The 13,560-nt window shown below is 33.7% G+C and overlaps 1 protein-coding gene across 1 annotated transcript in view; it reads right to left on the minus strand.

Annotated features, from left to right (window-relative positions):
- Nucleotides 1–10,970, minus strand: part of LOC128664666 (NXPE family member 3-like) — a 43,107-nt gene extending 32,137 nt beyond the window's left edge. The window contains exons 1-4 of the mRNA XM_053719476.1: nucleotides 10,497–10,970; nucleotides 4,771–4,991; nucleotides 3,927–3,997; nucleotides 3,476–3,691 (exon numbers count right to left, since the gene is read on the minus strand). Coding sequence (XP_053575451.1) covers nucleotides 3,476–3,691; nucleotides 3,927–3,997; nucleotides 4,771–4,991; nucleotides 10,497–10,970 — 982 coding nt within the window. The remainder of the gene's footprint in view (nucleotides 1–3,475; nucleotides 3,692–3,926; nucleotides 3,998–4,770; nucleotides 4,992–10,496) is intronic.
- Between the last annotated feature and the right edge of the window lie 2,590 nt (nucleotides 10,971–13,560).

The raw sequence follows: 13,560 nt of genomic DNA on the forward strand, positions 1-13,560 counted from the left end.
TTATTTATTCATATTGCTTGCTTTGTATTCTCTTGTAATTGTGTTATTTTTATTTATCATATTAGTTATAAGAAGTCATACAGATTTGTCTACTGAAAAGAATACCTTATTTGTATTAGCACATACTGTAGTTCCTATGGTTGCATGGCCATTTGATTATAAGGGATATTTCATGTACCACTGTGTATTTTGGAAATAATATGTACATGAACAAAGTAACCTTTAAGACAGCGGTGTAGCGCTAAACCTTGCAGTATTGTACCCTATTGTATGGCCCACTGAGTATAGAGAGTATGTTTTCAACTTTATAGTTGAAAGAGCATACTGCAATATCTCAGAATATGCCAGAACCTTCACCATTCTACAACACAGAAGGGTCCCCCTGTGTTTCTATACCGCCCCTTAATATTTGGGTGAAGAGGGAGATATATGTGTCTTACAATGAAGAAAGGTAGGAGAACAAGAAGTTTTTGTAGGAATTTCCCATTGCAATCATAAGATACCTTAGTGTATAATTAAACTACTCAAAATAAAGAAATTAAGGACACGCCTCAGGTAGAAATTTGTAACAGCTAAACAGAGAAATATGAGTTTTGGGAATGGTATAATTATGATAATAAAGATGGTAAATTATCTACTTACAATGGTTCTCGTTCTTATGGAAGGTCCAATGATGCCCAAGCTTCAGCTTCCTGACAGATGGCATGGTGTTTTCTCCTAGGATTTTCTGATACTTCAATGAATCCATCTTGCCTTCTACACGCTGCAGGTGTCCAGTGCCAGATGATGCAAAGCAGCCCCAGAGCATGCTTCATTCTTCTTCCTCCAGACATACAGCTAATCCATCGGGCCGAAAAAGTTCTGTTTTTTTTTTCATTGCTCCACAGAGCAGAATCCAAAAACTTCTGAGGCTTATTTATAGGATTTTGAGCATATTGTAGCCGACTCTCTTGTGCTTTTGGGTCAGTAGTGGTGTACATCTTGGAGTTCTAGCATGGAAACTTTCGGTGTTTAGTACCCACTTTACTGTGCAAACTGAAACCTCAGTGCCTGTTGCCACCAAGTCTGCCACCAAGTCTTGCTGCAGGTCTTTTGCAGTCAATCAAGGGTTTTTCTCAACCTGCTTTCTCAGAAATCTGGTTACAGCTATTGATAGCTTCCTTTTTCTGTCCTGCCCATGGAGTGTAACCACTGTTCCTTTAACTTTGAACTTGCATTCAGTGCCTTCACTATCTTTTTGAATCCTGTTTCTTGTTTGTGAAGGGCGATGATCTCTTCTCTTAACTTTTTTGGACCATTCTTTTGCCATATTTCTAATATGCAGTTAAACGTTACACTCAACAAACCCCTAGCCAGTTCACGTATTTCATGTGTTCTAGCTCAAGCACACCTGGTACAACTAATGAAGTCCTTAATTAGTTGCATCAGGTGTGCTTGAGACAACACCTATTTTGCATATTTGTGCTGTTGTAAGCAATTCTATTCAGGGGTTAAATAATTTTGAGACTGCAGAATTCATTAAAAGTTACATTTTCAGTTGAATTTTATGGAAACTACTTGAAGCATTCATTGTGTTGAGCTATTTCAATTGCTTTTGTTTGATTTGTTCATTGCAAACAGCTAAAAGTCTGTAAATGTTGACAATAAACCTGATTTGCAATTGAGGTTGAATTCTTTATTATTACAAATGTATATGTATCTAAATAAGTATACATTTACCGATATATTTATGTATTCATATGTGTAGATATGTATTTACAGTCATATATACACATATAAACACATAAATACACATGTACACATATATATATATATACTGTGTATATATATATATATATATATATATATATATATATATATATATACACAGTATATACAGTATATATACTATATATATCTTGCCTAGATGTGCTAATTTCCTATGCAAATATTTATCAGTCATATATACACATATAAACACATAAATACACATGTACACATATATAGACATATATATATATATATATATATATATATATATATATATATATATATACATACAGTATATATACTATATATATCTTGCCTAGATGTGCTAATTTCCTATGCAAATATTTATCATATTTATCAGTCATATATACACATATAAACACATAAATACACATGTACACATATATAGACATATATATATATATATACAGTATATACAGTATATATACTATATATATCTTGCCTAGATGTGCTAATTTCCTATGCAAATATTTATATTGACTTAATTTTGAGACATGGAGGATTTTAATTTCAGTTTTTTATCTCCCCCATATTTTTAATGAATTATATATATATATATATATATATATATATATATATATATATATATATATATATATATATAAGTGCATTGGAGTCCTTGCATAAAAACATGTAAAAGCATATGTATGCAATATTCATATTTAATAAATGTTTTAACTATTTACTGTAAAATATTTCATATTCCAAAGTTATGCATTTTTAAATATATATTCCTATATACTGTATATTTGTGTGTATATATATATATATATATATATATACACAGTATATATATAAAACACAGGAATGGACCGCACTCACAGACTGGACTGGGTACACATCCTAAGCCACAGCAAACTCCACAGCCCTGAACACTGACAGACAGCTGCAAAGTTCCCAGCAACCCAGGCAGTTAACCCCAGAGCAGCCTGGGTGACAGGTCTGCAGGGAAGCATTACAAACATTATCAACACAACACACAGAAAACCCGGCACTCGCCAGCAGATTCACAGCAATGTTTAAAAGCAAAACTGGGGGAAGTCAGTTACATTTGGCGCCAAAGGATCAAGCCCAGGACCACGACAAGGTCTCCCCCTTCCTGGGACCTTAAACCAGCACCCACACAATGCATACTTCCAAACAATTGGAATTGGAGAGCTTAAGGAGCAGTGCAGCTTCTTATCTTTTGTTTCATGTGAGCCTAAAATGATAGGCCTCCAAAGCAGCATCAGTTGCTTGATAAATGAAGCCCTATATTTATGTATGCTTCATACATAGCTTAGTACCTTATTACCAATAGCCAGATCATATAACATACTCCCCTGAGCTTTCAAGTGGGTTATTCATTGTTTCATCAAGTATATTGTTTAAATTGCGCATATACTATTATATTTTATATACAAAGTAATATAAAACTAACAAGAAGTTTGTTTCTATTGAGTAATACTAAATTTGTTATGGAAAAAATTGTGAAACAGCTTCCACAGCCTCTTGAAATAAACAGACGCCTAATTGCACATCTAAAAGTTATCTGGCATATTAAAAAATAAAAACTCTCCTAATTACCAACCCACGATTATCTTTCTCTTACTCTTATTTCCTTGATTTTTCCAAATTCCATTCCTAACACTACATTATTTTTCACCTGTGCTTCTATAAACAATGATCTGCTCACTATTGCTCTCTCCTTTCCCTTTCTACTTACTTGGTATGAAATGTTCCAAATATTCAAACCACTGACGTAGAGTTGAGTCTCCAAACATGTAGATAACCTTCCCCCGGAGGCAGGAGCTGGCGTCAGAATGATCAGGGAAATGTTGCCCCAAACAGACTAGAGAAGTCCAGTTGTCATTATAATAATAGCCAGAGGGCTGTTGTTGCTCTTGACCAGGGGTACAGGCTGGAAGCTTAGAGTTGAGCTCTTCAAGACAGAAAGGGAAATTTGAAAACATGTTAAAATAGTGAGAGTAAAGCACAAGTGAGCACTGCTAAGCATTCAGTAGATAAATATAGATTGTCAGAGAGAGGAATAATAATGAACAAAGGGAATAGGAACAAGTTGCAGTAAGAGAAAGATAGAGTAGACATGTAGGCTGAAGTATGATTAGAGTAGCTGGCAAAGTGATTAGAACACTCTCTAACTGTTCATATCTTACCCAAGCTATAGTTTGACATTCCAACCTCAATTGAAGAAACTGATCCCTTAATTATCTGATTTGTGACAGACCTATGGAAAGGAGTTAAACAGATAGTAGTTTAAGGGGCATGTAATAGAAGTTTTTTTTTATTGAAATGCAGTCACTAAGCACCTGATGATTAAAAACTCGCGGACTTGAATAGAAATCATAATAAAAAATTGGTTTTTTTTAGCCTTTTTTTTTGTAATGTTGGAATCTCTCCTGCACATAAAGAAAACAACATAACAACATAAACATGTCTCAAGAAGAAAAATCTGAATCAATATATTTGTATCTATTATGTATCAATTTACTAATTTCCCTACCACATGAACTATTGAACTTCTGAATAATATTTGATAAATTGAATGTGGATACTCAATCTAATTATGAACATTCGAAAACAAAAGTAGCATTTAAAAAATGGAAATAACATTCGATTACCGAATTTAAATGGATTTTTGTTCTTATCAACACTGTCCACAATAAATGTCCACAGGACTATTGCTTCTAACAAGCGAATTGCATTTTTACCACATTAGAAAAATTAGGCAGAATTTTGGAAATATCTCAATATTAAAAATGAAGTAAAAAAAACATAGTAAAAATTGCATTTCTTAAATTCTTTGAGGGACCTTGCGATATTGACAAGACTTCTTAGATTATCTTGTCTAAGCAGAGAGTTTTAGATCACAGGCCCTGAGAGCTAATCAAAGCAAAAATATTTATTAATAAACAGGACTTTTCAACACTAAAGGGAAATATTTAAGGTTAGGATTCTCTATCATTAGAATTTCACCAATAATAAGAAAGTGTTATATACCCACTAAGTAATGAGTCCTCCAGTGCATTTGTCACATGGCGGTATCCTCCCATTGAATGGTAAACCCAGGAGTCACAAGGTAGATTCTGTGGTTTAATACACTGCCATGTGTCACCACTCACAGGGTCCTTGTAGCTACAAACATCCGTATGAGACACTTCCAAATTGCATTCTGTCACCTCAGTGCTCCCATTAAAATGAAAAAAGCCATTAAAATAAACCTAGGGAACAGCAACAGTATAACAGTTACAGAAAGGTGCATGTATCTGCCCTATAATCAGATGAAAAACAATACAATAATGTAAAATAAAATACAATAATATGAAATAAAATGTGATTCTCCTAACTATAGGTTAAAATAGAAGACAAACTAAACATATCAAATGAATATATAAAGTAATACAATAATAATATTAGGCAGATGCTTACTGTCCACTTAATTGGTGGATGTATGTGAAATAAAGTGGATAGTAAGCACAATGTAATTATAAGACATTTCTGTTGTCTTATTATAGAATAAGATATCAGTCAAGTCTATAGTTTTTAAAATTAACATCTTGTTTGCTGCATTTGTTTTTCAATAGCCAAACTTTACTTAGCAGACAAAACAATTAGGGAAAGACAGGTAGCAGTAGCAGGGTTATCCTTGATAAGTCTAATCTGTGCTTTTCCAGGTCTGACAATTAGAAAATACACCATTTTTCAGAGCTAAATTTTATTAAAAAGGGGACAAAATAAATAATGAAAGTATACTGCAAAGTTGTTTTACTATTCATAACTAAACAATTTATATTAAACCCTCAAATCATTTACTGTCCCTTTAGTCTAGTTTTAAAGGTAGTTATTTCAAATATGGACACCTACTATGTGGTTCACTATGGAACTAGAATGTGAGTTGTAGTGAAAAAACAAGAACAGGGAAGAAGAGTAAAGAAATAATGAAGATGAAAATGTGCTTACCGAATAAATACATGAGCCCCTATCAATCAGTTATGGAGAAAAGGGCAATTTTATACAGATTATAGATGAATTCAGCAGTCACAGGGATACAAGAGCTATGTTCTCAGCTACATACATGTTTTGAAACCTATGATTTTGCCCCAGATATAAAGAAATTATTATATGAGTTAGTGCTGTACTATTTAATTGGGCTCTTATGAGCTGCACCCGAGGGTATGGGGAGTTATATGTGTGTGCTTGAGGTTTCTATGCCCCACCATTTAATACTGTAAATCTCTCAAACCTCAAAGGTGTAGGGAAATGTCTATGCAGAGCATGGAGAGAGATTAGGAAATTAGAGGATTAATAAAAAAAAAAAGAATGGAATGGATAATAGAAGATTAAAGGGACAGTAAAGTTAAAATTAAACTTGCATGATTCAGATAGAGAATGTAATTTTAAGACACTTTTCAAATTACTTCTTTTTTTTAAATGTGCTGTGGTCTCTTGGTATCTCTTGTTAAAAAAGAATATGCACATATCCTACACCAGTGGGATCTAGGTGCTGATTGGTGCTTGCACACATTTGTCTCTTGTGATTGGCTAACTAAATGTGTTCAGCTAGCTGCCAGTAGTGCAATGCTGTTCCTCCAGCAAAGGATAACAAGATAATGAATCATATTTGATAACAGAAGAAAACTAGAAAGTTGTTTAAAATTGTATGTTCTTTTCTAATCATGAAGGGAAAAGTATAGTTTCATATCTCTTTAATGCCACCACCTTTACCCCTTGAATATTTGATTCTTTGCAAGAACTGCCCTGACAGAGAATACTTTCTCTCCTGCCATCTTTCTTAAAGGGACATAAAAACAAAACAAATGTATTTAATGATTCAGAAAGAACATTCAGTTTTAAACAAGCTTCCAATTTACTTCTGTTATCTAATTGGGTTTTTTCTTGGTATCCTTTGTTGGAAAGCATACCAAAGTATGCTAGGGGCTAGCTGGTGATTGGAAGTTGCACATTTATGCCTCTCATTGTCTCAACCAATTTGTTCAGCTAGCTCCCATTAGTGCATTGCTGCCTCTTCAACAAAGAATACCAAGCAAATGTAATAATAGAACTAAATTGTATAGTTGTTTAAAAATGTATGTTCTGTCTAAATCATGAAATAAAATAATTGGGTTTTATGTCCATTCAAGCTCCAAAGGAGAAGTCATGTCTATATAACTGGCATCACCACTAGGGATGGGCGAATGTGCTTATATTCTAATTCAAATGTTAGAACGAATGTTATTGTAGAAATTCGATTTACATAATTGAATGTTGATAAGAACGAATATTCTTAAAAATTGTATTTTCTAATGTTATTTATAGTTTTTGAATGTCATTTTCGAATTCGAATGTCACATTTGAATTTGAATATTACATTTTAATTCGAATATTACATTTATAAAACACAGTTGTAGACTAGAAATACTATTTAGAATTTGAATGCTACATTCGATGTGACATTCAAGTTCGAATATTACATTTTTAAAAATCAGTATTAGACTAGAAATATTATTTTGAATTTGAATGTGACATTTGAATTTGAATATAGCATTCAAATTCGAATATTACATTTATACAACACTGTTGCAGACTAGAAATACTATTTCAAATTCGAATGTTACATTCTAATTTGAATATTACCATTTCGAAATTGAATGTGATATAAAATACATAGCTAAACATTCAATTATTTGAACGAATATTTTTTAATGTTATTGAAAAATTCGAAAACAAAAATTTGAAAATAGAATGATGGAATGTTATATAAACATTTGAAATTTGATTCGAACGAACAAATGTATCAAAATTTGTTTTACATTTTTAATTTTTAGAAACATTTGCCCATCCCTAATCACCACTGGCATAAGGATTATTATTATAAGCATATTTTTTATCTCAATATGCTTAAAGGGACAGTCTATTTGAAAATTGTTATTGTTTAAAAGGATAGATAATCCCTTTATTAGCCATTCCTCAGTTTTATATAACCAACAGTTATATTAAAGGGACTGTCTAGTCAAAATGAAACTTTCATGATTCAGAAAACTTTCCAATTTACTGTTATCATCAAATTTGCTTTGTTTTCTTGGTATTCTTAGTTGAAAGCTAAACCTAGGTAGGCTCATATGCTAATTTCTAAGCCATTGAAGGCTGCCTCTTATCTGAATTCATTTGACAGTATTTCACAGCTAGAGGGTGTCATTTCATGTGTGTCATGTAGATAACATTGTACTCATGCCGTGGAGTTACTTATGAGAGGGCGCCCATTGGCTAAAATGCATGTCTGTCAAAAGAACTGAAATAACGGGGCAGTCTGCAGAGGCTTAGATATAAGGTAATCACAGAGGTAAAATTATACATTTATACAACACTGTTGCAGACTAGAAATACTATTTCAAATTTGAATGTTACATTCAAATTCGAATGTCACATTCAAATTTGAATATTACATTTCGAAATTGAATGTGATATAAAATACATAGCTAAACATTCAATTATTCGAACAAATATTTTTGAATGTTATTGAAAAATTCGAAAACGAAAATTTGAAAATAGAATGTTGGAATGTTATATAAACATTTGAAATTCGATTCGAATGAACGAATGTATCAAAATTCGTTTTAAATTTCAGATTTTTAGAAACATTCGCCCCATCTCTAATCACCACTGGCATAAGCATTATTATTATTTTAAGCATATTTTTTATCTCAATATGCTTAAAGGGACAGTCTTTAAAAGGTGTTATTGTTTAAGAGGATAGATAATCCATTTATTAGCCATTTCTCAGTTTTATATAACCCTAAACCAACTCAGTTATATTAAAGGGACAGTCTAGCCAAAAATTAAACTTTCATGATTCAGAAAACTTTCCAATTTATTGTTATCATCAAATTTGCTTTGTTCTCTTGGTATTCTTAGTTGAAAGCTAAAGCTAGGTAGGCTCATGTGCTAATTTCTAAGCCCTTGAAGGCTGCCTCTTATCTGAATGTGTGCCATATAGATAACATTGTACTCACGGCCGTGGAGTTACTTATGAGAGAGCGCCCATTGGCTAAAATGCATGTCTGTCAAAAGAACTAAAATAATGGGGCAGTCTGCAGAGGCTTGGATACAAGGTAATCACAGAGGTAACAAGTGCATTAATATAACTGTTAGTTATGCAAATCTGGGGAATGGGTAGTAAAGGGATTATCTATTTTTTTAACAATAAATATTCTGGAGTAGACTGTCCATTTAATATACTTTTTACCTCTGTGTTTACCTTGTATCTAAGCCTCTGCAGAATGCCCCATTATCTCAGTGCTTTTTACAAACTTGCATTTTAGCCAATTAGTGCTGCTTACTGCATAACTCCAAGGGAGTGAGCACAGTGTTATCTTTATGGCACACATGCACTAGTACTATCTGGTTGTGAAAAGCTAATAAAATGCACTGAGATAAGAGATGGCCTGCAGGGGCTTAGAAACAGGCATAGATTTTGAGGTTTAGAGGTTATAAAGTACAGTATATTAATATAGCAATGTTGGTTGTGCAAAGCTGGGGAATAGGAAGTAAAAGGCGTTATCTATCTTTTAAAACAATGCAAAAATCAAGTAGACTGTCCCTTTAAAAGCATATAAATTGTATTTGAATGTGTTAGTGTGACTAATGTCATATAAAATAAAAATATAAAATGGTGACTGTCTGAAATGCTGTTTTTTGGACCTAAAAATGAATTGGTATTTCATAATCATGATGAGTACTAATATCTTTCTTGATTTGACTCCTGGAACAATCTTCTTCTTCAGATAAGGCCAGTGATTGAAGCATACACATGTATGCTGATTATCTCTAGTTGTATACTCATTTAGAATTGCACAGAATCACAACTTTAGTTTTTTATTTAAAGGGACAAAAATGTTCCAAATCAGAAACCCCTTTTCAATCTATTTAACCCAAGTAAAGATACTGATGCATATCAGGCAAGTGTTTTAAAACTGTTAAAGTGATTTAAAATGCAGACTTTTAATTACCATTTGAACGCCCATTCACTTCTTTTTTTCCCCGCATTATAGCCAATTATGACCCCAAAACAGTGATGGACCTGGTGCAAAAGATGTTTTGTACCCCCCCAAGGTAACTCAGTAATAAGCAATAGTAATAATATACATGCTTCTCTGTATAATGATTTTGAGTGTGTGTATACACAGTATATATATATATATATATATATATATATATATATATATATATATATATATATATATATATATATATATATATATATATACACACACATATACATACATACACACTGATAATGACCATACTGCACTTTATAATGATACTGACAGTGGGAAAACTGTGTTGTATAAAGTGAGTTTCTATACAGTATACCCTGATAAGTACACTGCTCAGTATAAATATGATGAGTATGTATAGACTAGCTGCTATCGTCCTGGTGGGACTGAATCTGCTGCTGCACTATCTAATGCTCCTGCTCAAATAATCACACCGATGTATGCTCAGGCAATTTTTGTAAAAGTGCAGAAACCCATGATTTTCTGGGTTAAATAAATGAAAGGAGGTTTATTATTTAGAAGGTTTACTGTGCCTATAACAAAACAGAGCATTTTTATTTTTTACTCTAGAATGTCCCTTTAACTAATTATATCCACAAACCTGTAAGTTATATTTATATTTGATCATATACTATCCTCAACCTGTCTTTTAAAAAAGATCATTACTGTTACCTTTTCTGGATGTTTCTCTCTTTTGTCCTTTAGAACAGCCACAGCCTCACTCGAGTGAATCAATCGGATGTCCACTTGTACTTTTCCTGGCCATAAGAGTCGGAATGTAGCCAGATAAGTACCATTACCATAGTCCAACACTTGTCCAGTTATTCCAGCCTTGAGATTAGGAGAATGCACTTTTGCCTGGAAAAAGTCTCCTCCATAAGCCTTGGGACGGCCATCGTGATCTCGAGATAATATTATAACCTTCAGGGTATCCCCCACTTTGTATTCAGTTTGCGAATTTAGCATGTAATACTGGCAATTTTGGGGGCTAGTGGAAAAAGACAAGTTGGTAATAATTGATGGAGGGCTTGGCCAGTCTATCAATTTTAAAATTCCCAAAGTTTCTTTATCCTCATAGGGGGAGGGAAAAGTCACTGATAAATTAGAGGTTGGATATGATATAGGCTGTGGAGGCACAAGTCTCATGAACCTACATATAAACTACAAATGACAACAGTTAGTAGACATAGTAAGTGGTGGAAAACAGATTGACACTATTTATAGGCATAATATACAGTGTATAATAATACAAGTTATACATACATTTTATATAGAACAATAAGCAAATGTACATGGAGCTTTAACCAGAGTTATCAAAAATAATCATTACTCATATAATAATGCTAAAAGAGGAAATATGGGTAAGGTGTTTTATACTTTAATTAGCCCCACTAAGACACCTTATTTACATGCACTACAATGAAACAAATACATTGCGGAAAAAAGTTTAGCATTCTATTAAAGGTGTGAAATGGTGTGTGAAATAGGATGGAGTGAAGGTCAGGAACAGAAAAAATCAGCTCAGGAACCAGGAGCTCTGACAGTGGTAAAAGCAGCAATCAACCAGAAGATCTGTCCTTAAAGGGACACTAAACCTATTCAGATAGAGCATGCAATTTTAAGCAACTTTCTAATTTACTCCTATTATCAATTTTTCTTCGTTCTCTTGCTATCTTTATTTTAAAAGCAGGAATGTGATGCATAGAAGCCGGCCCGTTTTTGGTTGAGAACCTGGGTTATGCTTGCTTATTGGTCGGTAAATGTAAGCCTCCAAGAAGCAAGTGCTATTCATGGTGCTGAACCTAAAATGGGCTGGCTGCTAAGATTTACATTCCTGCTTTTAAAATAAAAATAGTAAAAGAACAAAGAACATTTGATAATAGGAGTAAATTAGAAAGTTGCTTAAAATGTCATGCTTTATCTGAATCACGAAAGAAAAAAATTGAGATCAGTGTCCCTTTAACAAGGGGCTTTCTCTAGTTCAGAGGAGGCTTGCCTAATATTTTGGGACTGGGCTATATATTTTTTTGTCAGGATATAGTACAGGTTTATTATCCTTCTTCAAAGGCATAGTGAGTTAACAGATACTGCACAAAGTCACTGGTCTTTATAGAAAATAAATACGTTTTACCAACTCCATTCTCAGTTGAGTATGTCTCTCTCTTTTCTTCTTTTAGACACACCACTTTGTCAGACATCATGTGCAGTACTCCTTCACTGATTAAATAGGTAAGTGAGTTAACTATTTAATTGCCAAAATGAATTTGTTTGGGTTACATATTTTAATTACAATTTGGTCACCTCAAAGTGGAGAATCCTAACTGCTCAGCAAAGTGGAATATTGAATAAGTACGGCTCAAAATTCGCCAGCTTGACCAATATGGCTTTAGAATTCACGTTTATACAAAGAAGATATGGAAGGCAATAGTCAAAGTTCATCTTTTGCAGATCTCTCTTTGATCCCAGAAGAAAACACAGGACTGGAATGGATAGAGGGGTTTGTTCCAGGTACAGGGGTGGAGAAATATTGGCTTCTCAGCAGCTTTAACACAATCCACAAAATAAAGGATGCTTTAGCTTCTTACGCTGCTGTGGATAGGCTCAGATTACTGACTGTGTCACTGGGCATCTGTTGCAGGCTCTCTGGTATCAGTCAGTGTTTAGGAGTAATGTGCACCAGTTGCTGTTCCTGATTGAGTTTATTAGAGTGCAAAAACCCAGGGCTGTCATATTCTTTCTCCCTGTCAGCTGTGCTTAGTCTACCATGGCCTCCATTATCTTATGTCCTTTGCTGTGGCCCATTAACACCAGATGTAAGATAATGCAATGATCAATGTTAGCTTAAATTGGTTGGCCTGACACACTAGCATTTGCAGTTTGATTAATCTTCACATGAGATGCTTGGAGCCGATTCGGAGGGGCGAGGAGAGTTTGCCGGACATCTCTGAAGATCCGATCCGCCAGTTTTGCACTCTATAGTGCAATCACAAATGTGAGTTGATCCACTTCTTTTTTTATGTTTTTATTTTTGATGGAGTACACTAATCAGGTGCCTTCTATGATTTGTTTTATAGAACTGATGATGGATACTTCTGAAGAGCTACCGGTAGTTTTGCACGCATCCTGAGAACTCTATTTAAACTATCACATTCAAGTTGGACTCATTTGAATTTTATTTTATTTTTGTCTGCAATATATTATTCTTTGTGGCGCCCCAGTAGATACTACTTGTGTGATTAGTATCAATAATAATATGTAAATTACTTATCCATTTAATCAGTAAAGGAGTACTGTACATGATCTCTGACAAAGTGCGGTGTCACATAATAAGCAAGATGCGTGTCATACTGTCAACTCTGTTGTGTCTACCATGTGTTTTTAATATTTCTAAATAATATCTGATTCTAATTTTTTAACCCCTTCCACTCGACAACGTTTTTGCTGAACTTTTATGTTTTTCTTTCTACAGGAGACTTGAGGAGATCTCCTCACATCTTCAGCAGTGGATGCCAGTTTCACTTATGTGGTCTCTCATGCAGTTATGCAGTGATGTCCAGTTCATGAACGAATCGTTCATTTGAACTGGTTCTTTTCAGTGAACTGTATGAATCAGTTCACCAGACTGAACTGATTCGTTTGCAAACAGTTCACTTCCTGAGTCTGCAGCAGCACTGGTAATACGATCCTAGAGTGAGTTCTGCTTCTGCTAACTCCTCCTTTGCAATGAATCACACAG

Source organism: Bombina bombina, chromosome 6, assembly GCF_027579735.1.
Source record: "Bombina bombina isolate aBomBom1 chromosome 6, aBomBom1.pri, whole genome shotgun sequence".
Taxonomy (NCBI): Eukaryota; Metazoa; Chordata; class Amphibia; order Anura; family Bombinatoridae; genus Bombina; species Bombina bombina.